At 36.9% G+C, this 17,778-nt stretch overlaps 1 protein-coding gene across 3 annotated transcripts; it reads left to right on the forward strand.

The window, feature by feature from the left end:
• Positions 1–502: 502 nt before the first annotated feature.
• Positions 503–16,491, forward strand: LOC104600019 (4-alpha-glucanotransferase, chloroplastic/amyloplastic-like). Of its 3 annotated transcripts, none has more exons than XM_010262812.2 (16): positions 503–1,433; positions 1,592–1,654; positions 3,288–3,376; positions 3,991–4,051; positions 5,960–6,038; positions 8,149–8,285; positions 8,396–8,554; positions 8,658–8,734; positions 9,978–10,117; positions 10,197–10,228; positions 10,311–10,385; positions 11,014–11,086; positions 11,178–11,266; positions 14,739–14,783; positions 14,954–15,103; positions 16,118–16,491. In XM_010262812.2, exons 1-16 carry the CDS (start codon positions 1,029–1,031, stop codon positions 16,220–16,222), a joined length of 1,779 nt encoding a protein of 592 aa, XP_010261114.1. In that variant the 5' UTR covers positions 503–1,028; the 3' UTR covers positions 16,223–16,491. The 3 variants fall into 3 exon arrangements, with proteins under 3 accessions (XP_010261114.1, XP_088743459.1, XP_010261116.1); XM_088887333.1 differs by lacking the exon at positions 16,118–16,491 and adding an exon at positions 15,937–16,096 and having other exon boundaries at positions 617–1,433; XM_010262814.3 differs by lacking the exon at positions 16,118–16,491 and adding an exon at positions 15,199–15,541 and having other exon boundaries at positions 617–1,433.
• The last annotated feature ends 1,287 nt before the right edge of the window (positions 16,492–17,778 follow it).

Here is a 17,778-nt window from a genome sequence, read left to right on the forward strand (position 1 = left end):
ATATTGAATTAATAAAAAGGGAAACAACCCCTTTTATTAAATCTTTAAACAAGGAGGCGGCATTGTTATTTCACTATTCGTTAGAGGAATAGATATTTGATTGATGTTTGATGTTGATATTGATAAATGTTTGTGAATATAGACAACACCCCTTACAACTTTATACAATTATTATAAGGGAAAGGTTATGTATGTATGGATATTAAGATATAAGGACAAAAGCAAGTGAGAAGAATCGTTGAGATATTTTGATACCAAATGGGGATGTTAAGGCCTCGTTTGGCATTAATTCTCAGGATTCTCATTCTCACAATCCTTTCAGAAAAGAATGAATTCTGATAATCATGAATCCTGTCTGATACAGTTATTCAATCCCTCTTTTTGAAAAATAAGACAACAACCAATTTCTTTAAATCAATTCTTTGTTCATTGGATAGACAAAACCATGCCAGTACTAATAACTATAAGTTAAAATAGAGTTACACTGCACTCTTTTACGTTTACAAATAAAGCTCTTGTGCTTAATAAATTTGAAGACATAATGATGGTAATTTTTTACATCAATCACCTTGCTAGCAAAGGAATTTATGCTACAATTGGATTTCTTCGTTGTATCTAGGGCGAAGAATCCAAGAGTTGTAGAGAGCATTACTCTCTTCGTTGAATAGAAATCATTCCCCTGGCCCCTCAGCGGGTGAAGTGTAAGCAGCCTGAACCGTCGGCTCGAACCTCGAAGTTTGCACTTTGGGAGTTGAAACCCTCTCTCCTCAAGTGGAGGGGGACAATGGGTCAGGATTCAGATACCCAGACAAGTGCCCATTTGTCGATTTCTCTCTGTTTCGCTCGCGTTCTTTGCTCTCTCGATATTTTATCGACGATGGTGGATCCAAACGCATGGCTGCAACTGCTGTCCAAATTAGCGCCCTGAAATTCTCATTCTCTTTTCGCTCCTCGTTTTTTATTCAGCCATTCCTTACTCTCTACGTTTTGGTGGTTGGGTTCTAGAGAACTTTTCTAGTTTCCTTTTAATGGAGATTTGCATTTCTATTTCTATTCGTCCTTCCTCTGTATATTATTCTTCAAGCCAGCTCTTCCCTCTCAAATTTTGCAAATTTTCATCTCCTTCGTTCACTGCCAGCGCCATAAGGAACAATGCTTGCTGTTTCAATGGTTTGAAGCCCGAAACCAAGAGAAGAGTGTTTGAGCGACGATTTTCGAGCGAGACTGTTACTGCTGATCTCGTCAGCGTCGGAGAGGATTTGCCGGATGACTATGGAGAATGGTTCCCTAAGGCGGATCCGAAAGATCGGAGAAGAGCTGGTGTTCTGCTTCATCCGACATCATTGCCAGGACCATATGGTATTGGAGATTTTGGTGAAGAGGCCTTTCGCTTCTTGGATTGGCTTCACGAAGCTGGTTGCTCCATTTGGCAGGTCTGCTTCTACTTTTGGTTATTACATTTTAAATTCTGTATTGCTTTATTCTTTTCTCTTTTCGATTTTAATGATATGATTTTTCCTGGCTTTTATGAGGATATCTTACATCACTTATAGGAAGCTGGATTTAATTCAGAGTGGCTGCATACTTGCAGGTTCTCCCTCTTGTCCCTCCTGGGAGGAAGGCTAATGAAGAAGGATCCCCTTACTCTGGCCAGGTGAACTTTATCTTCTTTACTAGACCGTTTCACTAGTAACTTAAACATTGTTGCACTGGAATGCTTTACTTAGATAAATTATGTGAAGAGTGGCGATCATTATGGGGGGTGCGTGGTCAGGATATGCATTTTTTTTGGAAAGGGAAACTATAAAAATGAAAACTTGAAGGGAGCAGGGGAAAAGATACCAGAGTCCAGACATCAGAGGAAGAAGAGGGATCGAGTAGGAACTCTGATCACTTAAACATCTAGAGGAGTTTTATATTCCAGGGCTCCTATACATTGGCGGTGGTGATGTTTTCTGGGGTTTTACTTTTGTTCTTGATGTTTGGTGTGGTTTCTATTTTGTAATGAATGGTTCTTTGATTGGTAACGAAGATTCACTGTTATTAATTATGAATAGAAAGAATAATATACTAAAATATGCATGCCTCACACCCCTCATACTGCCTTAGCCCCTGCTAGCCACCCCTCTATGTACATACTCCCCACTTGGAAGATTACACCCTACTATGGATATCTATTTGCTCCCTGGGAAACCAAAAGAAGTTTGTATTCAGCTTCTATGCCAAGTTCTAAACCTCCCACATAATGTGTTAGTACGTCCAGGAACCACTATGGTTTGTAATGAACGTTTCCAGGTTTATATGATAAGGTCAATCTTCTTGATTGATTTCTTTTCTCACTGGTGTTTTGACAGGCTTAAAGGGGGTCAGGTGGTTTGCGTGGTATTTTGTTCTATTTTTTTGTTTGTTTTTTGTAAATGGTGGTCCATTTTTTGGATTATGTTGCATATAAAGCAGAATCCATATTTCTTGCTTGTTAAAGTTCTTTGCATCTGCCATGTCTTTTCTAGTTCCCAGGAGGCCATTGCTTCTGCAAAAAATGCCAGTGGTTAGGTTTGTATCCAATGTGCCAGTTCCAAGATCCCAGATTGCAGGGACTAGCATCGATAATGGCTTTGTTTATGTTGATATGGTTCCCTCTACTAGCATCGATAAAACAAATGACTGCATGCTAGAAGCAAAGGCATCTTCATAGCATTTATCTCAAATCATTGTGTACTAAATTTTGGAAGTTGGAAATCAGGAGGATAAAGGATATTTCATTGTAAGGAGTACTTTAGGAGGCAAAAAATCAACTGCATGGTTAGCTTTTCACCATAAAAGGAAATTTCTGCGAAGACAAAAGAGCTCATGGTTGTAGACAAGCGATTCGTACATGATCCTGTGGTTACTATAATTATTTTATAGTATATCCATTTTGTACGAGGTGGGTTTAGAGCATACCATTTAATAAGTGCTACCTAGATTTCCTAGGTATAAAATCACATCATAATCTACATGATGGGTGCTACATTGGAAATTATATGATTAAGTTGCTAACCATTTGATGTACTCCTTGCTGTTGACATTTTGGAAAGAAGAAAAAGATGCTAATTTGTCCAAATTCAGATTCAGTTTCATTGACTATAACACAATTAATCTTCTTGGCATCTTCCTGCAGTTGGTACCAACCCTTCTTTATGTGTCTCATCTCATGTGCAGTTTGTGGGAAAACTGTTTTGGAATTTTGCCCAACTCTTACCCATGTATATCAAGGAATTTAAAGATATTTTGATGATCATCTGCAGGATGCAAATTGTGGTAACACCCTTTTGATTTCTCTTGATGAGTTAGTTAAGGATGGTTTGTTGATGAAGCATGAACTTCCAAAACCAATGTAAGTTTTTCTTTTTATCCTTTATCTTTTTTTTTTTTTTTTTTTTTTTTTTAAATAATTGCTTGATGTATGGGATTGACAAACTTACATGGTGTTCTGAAAAATGATGGTATGGTTCTAGAACCATACCATTTTTTTTTTGGAAAATGGCTGCTTTTTTTTTGAACCAGACAATATAAGAGGCTGTTCTATTTGTGGTTCAATTATTGAACCATGATATGTTAGTATTGATTGTGCGACTCATGTGTATGTGTACTTTCATTATTACCTTTGATTACTTTTGATCGTATGGTCATTATTGAGCAGAAACATTATGATATGAGTTATATTGGTGTGTGAGACACACTATATAACTGCTAAGTCATGCTTAATTCAGTGAACCATGTTGCTTGGTTGAGAAGGCTATTAAGAGTTGTGTTCAAAAAATGCTTATTATGCTGGCCCTGGAACCATGTATTGCTGGTTCCAGAACCTGCAACTTCATACAGATTACTCATTTCTGTCATGTCATGAAACATGAAAACAACCATAAACTGAACACACCCTTAATTTTTTGTTTTCACTTTTAACGTATGTGTTTTTCTTATTAATATTATGCTGCATTATGTGTTTAGGATTGCTGACCGTGTGAATTTCACAACTGTTGCTAGCATAAAAGACCCTTTGATAGCAAAGGTAAAATATGTGGAGAAGCATCATATTTAACTCTTCTTGCACTTTCTAGTATAGATTATATATTACATAATGTATGAAGTGACTGCCTTATTGAAGATGGCGTCACTTGTTCCATATTTGCTTCAGTGGCAATGCTGCATTCTTTATATGTTATTACTTGTGCAGTTGTGCTCCTTAAATGATTTTAATGTGTGAATGCTAACTATAATAGCTTCCTCAGAAAGCATGCCTGATTTTGTCGTACTATGCATAATATATATGTATGCATGTATAACTGATTGTCAGAGGCACAAACACACATACACTCTAAAAACTAAAATAGGAACCTTATAGAATGCTCAGGGTGTTGCTACATTATCACACCTTGTTTATGATTTGTGTTCTTTTTAACATGTTAGGGCATCTTCAGAAATATTTTTACTTTTTCTGTTGATTCTAAACATTGTTCTCTTCTTTAAGTAGTTACACCACAGGCTAGGAACTTGATGAATTAGCTACATTCTAAGATAACAACTTGATTCTAACATAACCTTTCTTGGAGTTAGTTACACCCATCAGCCTAAGTGCATAACACTAGGAAATGGAAAAATAGGAGATATCTAGGTGTTTTCCTTTCTAACTACAGTAAATTTTTCTTTCCTTTTTTTCCTGGAGAATCCATCTTTCATCTCTTGGTGCTTTTACAAGCAAAACTTGGGTAACAGCAAGGGAATAAATCTATTTTTGCAGGCTCTCATTTAAATGAACCCCAAGCAACTTCATTCTTAATGAACTTTCAAGAAGTAGGTTGCTTAAGTTGGAATTAGTCTGAGACATTCATATGTGTCAATTTATGGGTATCCAGTATCATCCCTGGGACTTTTTTTTTTTTTTTGATAAATTATCCTTGGACAATTTAAGCAACATGTGGATCTAGCTGCCCTAAAAAATTTGAAGTCAAGCAAGTCAAATAATCATGAAATCACCAAATTTATTTTACCACTTTTTTTTTGAGAAAAGTTAACAATTTTATTGAAGAAAGGAGTGTGTACCTCTCTTTTGTATTTTACCACTTTTTAACCACAACAGATTACTTAAATCTGTGCCATGCCTAACCTTTAAGGTGTATTTTGATTATTGTTAATATTTAAACACTTCCATGATATTTGGAGCCAATATTGTTAGGTAGAGCAGATCCAAACCTTTTTTATCAGTAACATAAAGTTTTACTGCAATGTTTTAAAATGTGGAGACATGACACGAGGCGTTTCGTTGCCAGGAGGCGTGAGGTATAGTTCAGAACATAAAAGGCGTAAGCCTCCTTAAGTGGAGGGGGGGGGATGAGGAGGAAGAAGAAGGGGCAAGTGGATCTTTTTTTTTTGTTTCACTTTTTATGAAAGATGTCTTGTATTAAGAATTATTGATAAAAAAAGGTTTCTTGTATTAAGAAGAATGAAGATGCATGACACTATCTGAAGGGGGGGGGGGCCTTGTTGAATTCCTAAAATAGTATTTTAATTTAAAGACATCAGAAAAATCACTAAAATAGTTAACCAAAGATTTACTAAAAATGGAAATTATGAGAATTACTATAAATAGTAAGCCCAAGAGTTACCACAACTAATAATTTCAAAACAACAACAAAATTCTAAAAAATAGTTATTAAGATACCAACAACTTGAAAAAAAAAAAACTAAAAGAGTACCAATATCCTATAACCCAAAAATTCTGAAATTGGTATAGTAATTGGAGAATTGGTTTGTTTCCCCATGAATTCTTTCCTTGTTTTTGCATCTGCATCACTTTCTTACTACTTAATATGGGTTTTGTGTAGCATGGAAATGTTTTTGCTCAACTTCAAATCCATGTTACTCTCTCCTTTTTGATGTTATCATATTAATATGTTTATAATATCTACTTCATCTTTAGGCTGCAGAGAGGGTCCTTTTGAGTGAAGGGGAGCTGAAAAGTCAGTTTGAACAATTTCGTAGAGACCCTCAAATATTAGGTAATTAAAGATTTTAGACTTATTATTGATGAAAAAAAAGCTTTTAGACTTATTTACTCATGGATCTTTCATGGCTTATTGTAGTGAAATGTTCTAGTACAAACATTCTACCAATAGAAATAAATGTTTGATTTGGAAATAGTTGAGGAAATGAAATATTGAGCAGCATTTGTTTTCCTATTATTGATATTCTCCTCGATATTGTTTTTTCCCTTAAATTGATATAAGAAACAGTCATCGAATTTGACGTGAGCTCTATTCTCATAAGAAGGATTGGATAATAAGAACACAAGAACCTTTTCCATAGGAAGTTATAGCTTTCTGACTTGGGAGTTATGTAGTTGACTTTAGAAGTCATGTCACAATTTAAGTTTTTACAAGCTATGTTTATGTGGTGCTACATTTTATATTAATAAATAATAGTTAGCTTTTATATTTTCATCATCTAGGGAGATCAACCATGGAAGCTATCTTTGTTTTGAGAAGATTGATAGAAAAGTTTAGAGAGAAAAAGAGAGATCTCCATATGGTGTTCATTGATTTAGAGAAAGTATACAATAAAGTTCTTAGAGAGATAATATGGTGGTTCTTGGACAAGAAAGGGGTTCAAAGTAAGTATATAGACCTAATTAAGGATATGTATGGTGGTGCAACAACCAATGTTAGAACACTTGTCACTTGTGGGAGAGACATCAGATTTTTACAGTTACAATGGACCTTCTCCAAGGTTCAACACTTTGTTCTTATTTATTTGAATTTGGATTAACTGAACGATTTAGCTGTTCAGCAGGCTGTGGAATCAATGATAAGACTCCACACCAGTCTTAAAATACATGGGGCCCACACTGAGAGGTTGATGATTGTGGGCCTCATGTACTTTTAAAACTGGTGTGGAGTCTTGTCATTGGTTCCACAGCCTGCTGAACAGCTGAAGTGTTCAGCTAATCCTATCTCTATTTATTTGCACTGATCATGGATGAACCGACTAAACATTTTCAAGAGGAGTTCACATGGTGCATGTTGTTTGCTGGTGACATCATTTTAATTGATGAAACTAATGGAGGATTAAATGCAAAGCTAAGCTTATGGATAAATTCGTTAGAAACAAGAGGTTTTAAAGTAAGTAGCTCTGAAACAGAATATATGGCATGTAAATTTAATGACGATGGGAGTGCAAATCAGGGTACACTTAGGATTGGAGACCAAGAGATAAATCAATGTGACCTTTTTTGGTGCTTTGGTTTGGCAATTTATAATAATGGAGAGACTGAGGAGGATGTTGCCCATAGAATTAGAGTAGGATGGGCAAAATGGAGGGGTGCATCTGGAGTTGTAAGTGATAGGTGAATACCACTTAGATTAAAAGGAAAATTCTATAAAAGAGTTGTAAGGCCAGTTATGTTGTATGAAGCAGAGTGTTGGGCAGTCAAGAAACATGTCCAGAAAATGGGTGTGGCAGAAATGCGTTTGCTGAGATGGATGAATGGAAAAATTAGAAAGGATAGGATCAGAAATGAAGTCATTGGTAGGACCTTAGGAGTAGCTCCAATAGGTGATAAAAATGAAAATAGCCTAAGATGGTTTGGTCATGTGCATACTGCATAGAAGACTATCAACAGTGCCCATAGTAAGAATTGGTTTGTTACAAGTTGAAAGGGGCTAGAAGGGCAAGGGGTATACCAGAAAGGACATGGGTAGAATTAGTAAGAAATGATTTACGTGCCAATAATTTAACATTGGATATGTCATTAAACAGAACCAGACTGGAGAAACAGGATTCATGTAGCCGACCCCATGTAGTTGGGATAAGGGTTGCATGATGATGATGATGATGAATTTAACAATGGATATGACATTAAACAAGGAATGGTGAACGGGATTCATGTAGCCGACCCCATATAGTTGGGATAAGGGTTAGATGATGATGAGTCTAGTTATGCACTATTGTATTTAAGATTTCCATATAGCGTTGTTAAAATTTCAAACAAATATACATGGATGTCATAATCTTTTGATACCATTTTTTTTCTCTTTATGGCCTTGTACTACTCAATTTCTAAGTTGTCTTTTTCTCATATGATATTGCAAATTCTGTTTACTTTCTTTTTAGGATGGCTAGAAGATGCAGCTTATTTTGCAGCTATTGACAATGCTCTAAATACTTTCACTTGGAATGAGTGGCCTGCACCTTTAAAAAACCGCCATCTTGTGGCCTTGGAGGAAATAAACCAAAGCCAAAAGGACTTTGTGAGTGCTGGTTTACAATCTGAATACATCTGTGAGACAGTGGTGTCCTGGATATTCTACTTGACATTTCTATTCCTTAAGGAAACTTGTTCATTCTTTTATGAATGCAGATAGACATATTTATTGCACAACAGTTCTTATTTCAAAGGCAATGGCAGAAAGTTCGCAACTATGCACATATGAAAGGAATCAACATAATGGGAGATATGCCCATATATGTAGGGTATCACAGTGCAGATGTCTGGGCAAATAGGAAACAATTTCTTTTGGTTAGTATTTCTTGATGGGGTTGTGACAGATATAAATCACCTTAGTTTCATGAACTTCTTAGCCTAATGCTCTCTCTCTCTCTCTCTCTCTCTCTCTCTGCAGAGCAGGAGTGGTTTTCCTTCCCTAGTCAGTGGTGTTCCCCCAGATGCCTTCAGCGAAACTGGCCAGCTTTGGGGCAGGTTGCTATTATACTGGATATCACCAAGTATATTTAACTTTTTAGTTTTTAGACACTTTGATAGTGAAAATCTTACAAGTTTTTAGTCAAATAGAGCATTGCGTAATGAAGACTTTGTCTGTGATCCCCATACAGATTACTATAAGATGACTAACACAATACTGGTTGATGTGGATTTGGTGCATCAATGCATGTGTAGGGAACCCACTATTAAATTTGTTCCACTCATAGATGTGCTGCTTTGGAAATTGACTTGGTCAGATGGACTTAAGTAAAATCAATTTATCTTGATTGCATACAATTTCTTTCACAATTCTATTACTATATACCAGTGATGTCAGACTTGGACTGGATGGTTGAACCATGACCGTGATCCAGTTAGATTCCCAGTTAAATGATGGTTTTCATGGATTGAGTGGGCTAACTGGCTGGTTAACTGGTAAAACTTTGACCGGTGAGCATTCTTATTTTCTGTTCTGTCCAAGTCTGACAGAATTTCTGTATACCTATATTTGATTCTTATGTAATTTTCCTAGTCTAACTGATGTTGGTCATGTTCAGAAGCTGGACCACTAGTTATTGGTTCCACTTGGTAGATATGCTTTGCCATAAACTGACATGACTGGATGACCCTAGGTATTTATTAGAGGGGCTGGACATGTTTATTGAAGGTAGGATTAAAGAGTAAGAACCAAAAAACAGAAAGGGCTACAAAAGGTAAATAGAAAGAGAGGGATTGGGATTTGAGATATATCTTATGTATAATATGTTAAATTTGGATTAGAAGCACGATCAGATAAGCTTTATTAATAATGTAAAACATTAAAAAGAAACTGCCCAAACTTGAGGATGTCTCCAGGGAGGGGATATGTAAACAGCATACAGCTGACTCAGAGCTGATGGAACAGAACAAGTAGACATACCAGTATACTCATTCTCTCAGCTGGACCCCAGGACTTCGTAGTAATATCTTAAAGCTAAAACTGTTTATTAAAAACAATGCTATATTTTGTCTTTATGTCCTGTTCAGAAAGTTTATGAGACCTAAACCGTAAAAACTTGTTCAGCTAACTTATGACATCTATTAAGAAAAGTTTCTTTTTTTAGCACTAAAATTTTCTAATCCTTTTCCATTCTTATTGAATGATATTACTGCAGTATTAAAGTTTTCACTTATCTGTAGTAGGTAATGTTACCTAACTTGGCATTTCTAATCACTTCAATGTTGCCTTTTGTACTTGAAGTCCTCTATATGATTGGGAAGCAATGGAAGATGATGGATTTGCTTGGTGGATACAGAGAATAAAGCGTGCATATAATCTGTATGATGAGTTCAGGATAGACCATTTTCGAGGATTTGCTGGCTTTTGGGCTGTTCCTTCGGGTGAGACCATTTATGTTATATAGCTTGAATTTCTGTTTGCTATGTATATTATAGTAATCCTAATTGCATGACTTTGCAGAAGCAAAGATTGCAATGGTTGGCCAATGGAAGGTCAGACCTATGAGCATTTATTTCTTGTTTCTTTTTAACCTAACAATCGAAACTAAATGCCTTTTCCCCTCGTTGACTGTAGGCTGGACCAAGGAAGGCATTATTTGATGCCATATTCAAAGCTGTTGGAAAGATCAACATAATAGCAGAAGACTTGGTATGGTTTGTTGTATACCAGCCTTCCAACCATATTTTTATTTGATTTCAGTTTGTGATGTTGATTGTCAAAGCCTGATGGTATTATATTAGGATGGTACTGATTACTGCTTATATAATCTTAGGGTAAGAACCTCTACACATATGACTGGCATTCTTGTGGCCCCTTACCACTGGTTCTGAAGCCGGTGGGATGGGACACTAATAAATACCAGCAGCCTACCAAATTTTCTTCCATGATCATTCTTTTGTCCAATTCTCCTTTCCATGTGCCCAATGCACATGGAAAATATGAGTCTATTCCCAACCATCCAAGGTGTCATTGTGAAATTTGTAGTGCTTCTTGTCTAGTATTGCAGTTGCCTATCTAATAACAATGTAATAAAGGAAACTTTTAAGACTTTAATAACACTTTGATGCAATTGTGAATCTCCACAGACTTTAGAAAATTACATGAATTTAGGACCAATTGGCAGCATTTATTGGATGGTATATCAATATGTATCAAATTATTATTGTAGTTGTATTTGTCTGTTTCTACTTCCAAAAATCTGTGGGCCTGTGGCTTTTTGATAAATGATATGCCTCTAATATTGTCATTTCTCTTCTTTTCACTATTTATCATAAAGGGAGTAATCACGGAGGATGTAGTTCAGCTAAGGAAAGCAATTGGAGCACCTGGAATGGCTGTTCTCCAGTTTGGTAATTAGTTTCCACAGGTGCTAGTGTTTTCCAAATATTTATCCTCAGAAATTCTTTTGAACTTGCTTTTCGTGATATTTTCTTGGTACAGCATTTGGAAGTGACTCAGATAATCCTCATCTGCCTCATAATCATGAGCCTAATCAAGTAGTGTATACTGGAACTCATGATAACGATACGGTAAGTGTCCCCTATTTTTAATTTTATTCCTCCTTCCTATGAACTTGAAAAATTGACTATTTATTTATCAAGAAGTTATTGGAATGTCACATTACTTGATATGGAGTAATTCCTGACATCTTCAAAAATTTTTGTTTGAGATTTATTTGTGTCGTCATCATCATTATCATTATGAATCCTAACTATATGAGGTCAGCTACACGAATTCTGTTTTGCCAAACCAATCTATTTAAAGCCATATTCGTTGTAAAATTATTAGTGCTTAAATCATTTCTTAATACTTTTACCATGTCCTTTTTGGTCTACCCCTAAATCTTCTAGCCCCTTCCACTTGTAACAAATCACTTCTTCTAATTGGAGCAGTTGGTGGTGTAAGTATGGTGGTGAGGCTAGATAGGGTGGTCTCCTTGAAGGACGAAGAAGGATTAGGGTTGGAGGCCGTGGGGGAAATAATGGGTAGGCTTTTGCTTCTGGAAAATCTTACTAGAGTTGGGTAGTAAGGTGGTCGAAGAGAATGTCCGCTGGTCATAAAGTACGGCCTCTTTTTATAAGGGAGATCCTGATACTTTAAGGAGAAGGATTCCAAAAAGGGTTTGATTTCTATTAGGAAAGGGGATCCTCGTCTTTATGCCGGTTATCAAGGGAACGCCACTGGGGTTTCGCCATGTGTGCAATGAGATCCTCTGAGAACAAATTCCCTTTACCTTGAGGATTCTTGCCTAGCACATGCAAGCTACATCCCATTATGGGTTTCCTCATGGCCACATGGCAGGGGATGAGGTTTTGGGTCTATCTAGCGCGCTCAGGTTCCGCTTGGTTATTTCTGAGGTGCCTCGTCACCATAGTTGTCAACGCACCTAGGCGACCACTGGGTGCTCAGTTGCCCAGGTGCCTAGGCACCTAGGCACCTAGGGGATGGAATTTGAAAGTATAAAATAAAGATCACTAACCGTTCTTAAGCTACTGTTTGATTTTTATACTGACCAACATACCGTATACTGGTTATTAGCAGTAAATTCATTCAAATAAAACATAAAATTCCATCATATACATCATACCTGTTTCAGGCCAACAAAAAACAAGGAATGTAGCAAAAAAAAAGAGAGAAAAATAAGGGGACAGAGCCCCTGTTTTGTTCCCAAAAAATATTTCTTAAAAAAGAAAAAAAAAACGTAGGAGTTAGAGGACATAGAGCAAAAAAGGGAGAATGCTGCGAAAAAATGAGAGAAAAATGAAGGGACAGAGCCCCTGTTTCGTCCAAAAAAAGCATTATTAAAAAATAGTGCAAAAAAAAATACAGGAAAGTTTTAGAAAGTTGGGGCGCAGCCCCTGTTTAAGAAGAAGAAGAAGAAGAAGTGCTCAGTTGCCCAGGTGCCTAACCTAGGCAATGGAATTTGAAAGTATAAAATAAAGATCCCTAACCGTTCTTAAGCTACTGTTTGATTTTTATACTGACCAACATACCGTATACTGGTTATTAGCAGTAAATTCATTCAAATAAAACATAAAATTCCATCATATACATCATACCTGTTTCAGGCCAACAAAAAACAAGGAATGTAGCAAAAAAAAAAAAGAGAGAAAAGTAAAGGGACAGAGCCCCTGTTTTGTTCCCAAAAAATATTTCTTAAAAAAGAAAAAAAAACGTAGGAGTTAGAGGACATAGAGCAAAAAAGGGAGAATGCTGCGAAAAAAGGAGAGAAAAATGAAGGCACAGAGCCCCTATTTCGTCCAAAAAAAGCATTATTAAAAAATAGTGCAAAAAAAATACAGGAAAGTTTTAGAAAGTTGGGGCGCAGCCCCTGTTTAAGAAGAAGAAGAAGAAGGGGGTGGAGCCCCTGTTTTGTTTCCAAAAGTTTTTTTTTTTTTTAAATAGAAAATAAAATACTGGAGTACCAGGTTAATTTGAGGAAGGAGGGAGGAGGAGATTGAAGAGGCGAAGAAGAAACTTACCGGGAGGTCTTGGATGACTTGGACCGAGTCTTTGGCTTCTCTTCTCAGTCTCGGTTCAAAATGCAAAAACCCAAAGAAACTTTCGTAGCTTTAGTAAAAGATGATTTATCTTTATAAAAAAAAGTTGTTACATACAATAGGATGTATTCTAATAAAATAAAACCAACCAATAAAATGATACAATATATATAAAGGCATTCAAGAATGATATAATGCGTGGGCGCGGTGACTTCTAAAAATCGCCTAGTCGCCTAGGTGTTGCCTTGACAACTATGCTCGTCACAGCTCGTTGTGATTGGAAAGGGTGTCAATCACCCGCAGGCGGGTGTTGCTGGTGTCGGGGTGTATTTACTGTTCGTTACAGTATGGACTACCATTTCGTGTCCATCGCAGGGTGCTAGTAATGTATTGGGTTCATCTCAGCTTAGGTTGGCGATATCATTTTTTCTGTCATGAGTCTCAGGCAATACTCATTGCTCATCGCAGGTCTCAGGAGGTATTTCATGCTCATCACAAGTCCCGGGTGGCTTTTTGAGCTCATCGCAAGTATATATGTGTCTCTGTTTTGATGCCTTCATCATGATTATGACAACGGAGGACTGCATGTACTTACAGGTGGTCTTCTATGCATGTGACCAAACCATCTTAGTCTACCCTCTCTTTCTCTCTCATTTTATCACCTATTGGAGCTACTCCTAGGTTTCTGGATATGTTGTTTCTTAACTGCCCAACAGTCTGCTCCATACAACACAGCTGGCGTACAACTGTTTAATAGAATTTTCCTTTTAGGGCCCATTTGTTTTTCAGATTTTAGGAGGGGGGAAAGTCGGTCAATGGGATTTTGGTTTCCATTGACCAAGATGCCCATTCTTTTTTCAGATTTATGTGGGGTCCATGGAAAATTCATTTTCCCTGGGTACCACTTACCTTGGCAAGTGATACTTATCCCCTCGGTGGGTAACTTTCCCACCTGGGGGGAATATTGCCAACACTTGGATGAGACAAAATTTCCCTTTTTAATAATGGATTTTTATGGCTAAAACAGTCATCATCTTATTTACTTGGAAATAAAAGAACATGGATAAGTAGCTTCCTGAAAAACGAATGGGGCCTTAATCTAAGTGGTATTCATCTATCACACCAAAGTTCAGGTGCACCCCTCCATTTTTCCCAACCTGCTCTAATTCTTTGGGTGACTATTGTTCAAATAGACTGCTCTTACGTATACCATTTCCACTTTAGTAGAACATGCAAGTGAAAAGAACTATACTCCCTATGGTACATGTGACACCTGCAAGGATCCAGATGGTAGTTCAGTGGGTCACATAGAAGATCTTTTAGGTGGAAGCTTATTTTATCCACTAGATCCTCTGGATGATCAGAAAAGAGATGACAGTACATGGAGATCTAGAATGACAGAACTGGATTAACTTGTACAGTTTGTTTCTGTCCTGAAGTAATGATGTTAGGGTTATTTTATTTATAGGAATAACTCTTAACACATTTGCATAGTTTTCAGGTTCGAGGTTGGTGGGAAAACTTGAAGCAGGAAGAGAAGTCCAATGTGAGTATCTTGTGAAAGAGTATGAAGTATAACAAACATGTTTTCTGGATCATGTTATCATCTTAGAATTTCACTAGTTAGCAGGTTCAATTTGATTTTACATCTAGCTGTATATTCAATTTAATTGCAATTTCTTCTCATTTATCAAATAATTGCAACTTCTGTGGCAGGTCATGAAATACCTTTCAATTAGTGAAGAAGATATTTCATGGACTTTGATTCAAGCTGTAATGTCTTCAGTGGCCCGTATTGCCATCATACCCATGCAAGATATTCTTGGTTTGGGAAATTCTGCTAGGATGAACATTCCAGCAACACAGGTAAGTCACAGATGCTGAGTGGCAAGTTACAGATTACACTTCAAATTTCCTGTTTATGTAGTACTGAACTAGGAATACTCTTGTGTTGTGTTCAGATTTGGAAGGGAAAAGTGGGATGAAGAAGGATTTGCTAATCCACCACTTTCAATATTTTGCCACTTGGTTCCAAAAAAGAGCCTGGTGGAAACGGGAAAGTGTTGGCTAGTGGGGCTGTAATTGGTTGGATTTGGATCAGATCCAGCAACATCCAAATATGATTGGATCTAGGGATCTCAGATTGGATTTGGAGCCTATTGAATTTGGATTGGATCCAGATTATTTAATCCAAGTTTGCTTTATATTTTTAAAACCAAAAATTAAAAAATTATTTAAAAAATGTTAACCACTTTTTAACTTATGCTGCTAGAAAGACATGATGCTGGACCAAAGAAAAAGAAAGACGTGATACTGGAATGGCTTTGACCAATGAATACCCCCTGGCGTGAATTTTGATAAATACTACCTGATTGGTTACCACTTTTATGATATCGTTTCATTGGTTACAGGTTTTTTTTTTTCAGTATCATAGTTGAACATATAAATTTATTTAAATATAAAATATATAATATAATATAATATAATACAATATTAATCAAATTTGGGTTTTAATCAGATTGGATGGGGTTAAATTGAATCTAATCCAATCGTGTAAATGGATTATTAAAATTTGAAATAGCTGGATTGGATGTTGGATCGGGTTTTGGATATATATATATATATATATATATATATATATATATATATTTTTTTTTTTTTGGGGGGGGGACTAATTTTATTTTCTACTGATTCTTCAGTTCTACTTCTACCCTGCATTTCCACTTCCACAGGTACAGGTACAAATACATGAGATACTGACAGTGGCCTTTGGTTTTTCACTGTCAACTGACACATGCAACTAATTTTCCTTTAGATTTGCTTAATAATAAGCTTCTCTGACAGTACCTCTTTTTCTTTGCCCCTTCCTCTTCAACCTAGTTTGGAAATTGGAGTTGGAGGATACCAATCTCGGTGAGTTTCGATGCCTTGAAGCCAGAAGCGAAGAAACTGAAGAGTATTCTCTCAATGTATGGGAGGCTGTGATATGGGGCAGAAGTAAGATGTTCACCATCACCCATCCTCCATGAGACCATGAATACCACCTTGATCCTAGGCCCGTTGAAAATACCATGCAGCCCTCGACTCTGTATACACATGCATGTTGAATAAGAATGGGAGCTCGTTGGCTTTCATCGCAAAAGCCTGAACTGTATTTAAAAATTTTGTAAGTGCACAAATATTAACGATTTGGATGTACTTTTAGCAGTGGGGAAATTTTGGAAGTATTGGTTTTTCTCTTCTTTCTTTTTAAACATTTCAATTTCAATACGTAAGTAAATCTGTAAATGCCTCGTAAGGACTCACTAAGTCGGGGTACCCTTGTCGGTTACAACCTACGTTTGTATCACACGTTGGCTCGAAAATGCAAATTTTCAATATTTTGGTTCTCTAAAATTTAAGGCTGACAAGTTGCGATGAGAGAAGAGTTTGCGATGAGCAAAGATGCACGCTCAGCCCAACCTGCGATGAGAAAACAAAAGGTTTGCGCAACTTTGAAATGATAAAACGAAATTTCTTATTATTTGTTAGTGGTACACAATGTATTTATAAATACAATTTGATGCCCAATAACTTGTCGAGCAAGTGGCAAGAAATCAAGATCAAGATAAAGAAGGCGCCAACTGGAGTGCCAGCTGGAGAAATCAATTGGCACGTGTTCTTGATGTTGTAATATTCCCCTTCAAGTTGGAGTAGGAGATTGAACGCCTAACTTGGATAAGAGAAAAGTAAACCGATCATGCCCAAAGGCTTTGGTAAACAAATTAGTTGGTTGAGACTTAGAGGGAATGTGACTTGTCGCAATGGTGTGGGCTTGAAGATGAGAGCGGGCAACATGACAATCAATCTCTATGTGTTTTGTCTGTTTATGAAAAATTGGATTGGCGGTAATGTGTAAAGCAACTTGGTTATCACAGAAGAGCTGCATGGGCTGTGAATGTTGCAGTCCAAGATCAACAAACAAGTGTTGAAGCCAAAGCAACTCACTTGTAGTTGCCGCCATTGATCTGTATTCGGCTTTGGCAGAAGAGTGAGAGGACGGCTAGTTGTTTCTTGGATTTCCATGACAAAGGGGAGGAACCCCAAGTAGTAAGGTAACTAGTTGTTGACTGTCTTATTGATGGGCAACTTGCCCGATCTGAATCACAGTATCCTCGTATGAGGAGATCAGATTTAGAAGAAAAAAAACAGTCCATGCTTGGGTAAAGATTTGAAATACCGTAGAACATGCATAGCAGCATCCAGGTGTTGTTGCCGTGGATCGCTCATGAATTGATTGAGGATATGTACTGCATAGGTGATTTCTGGTCTAGGGATGGTGAGGTATATTAGACACCCAATTAAGCGTCTATACTAATTTGGGTATGGTATGAGAGGACCAGAATATGGGCCAAAATGGTGTTGCTGCTCCATAGGAAAAGCACTTGGATGACATTCAAGCATTCTCGTTTCTTTGAGAATGTTGAGCGTGTATTTTCGCTGGTTTAAGAAGATGCCAGAAGGAGAACGAGAGATCTCAATGCCTAGAAAATATCGGAGCG

This window comes from Nelumbo nucifera, chromosome 5 (genome assembly GCF_055504915.1).
Source record: "Nelumbo nucifera cultivar China Antique chromosome 5, China Antique-T2T, whole genome shotgun sequence".
Taxonomy (NCBI): Eukaryota; Viridiplantae; Streptophyta; class Magnoliopsida; order Proteales; family Nelumbonaceae; genus Nelumbo; species Nelumbo nucifera.

Bases quoted from the DNA above. Each gene is read 5' to 3' on its own strand.
- LOC104600019 (XM_010262812.2), top strand. From the start codon at position 1,029: ATGGAGATTTGCATTTCTATTTCTATTCGTCCTTCCTCTGTATATTAT. The intron at 10,386-11,013 runs GTATGGTTTGTT...TTTATCATAAAG, and splicing joins ACATAATAGCAGAAGACTTG to GGAGTAATCACGGAGGATGT. The intron at 15,104-16,117 runs GTAAGTCACAGA...TCTTCAACCTAG, and splicing joins TGAACATTCCAGCAACACAG to TTTGGAAATTGGAGTTGGAG.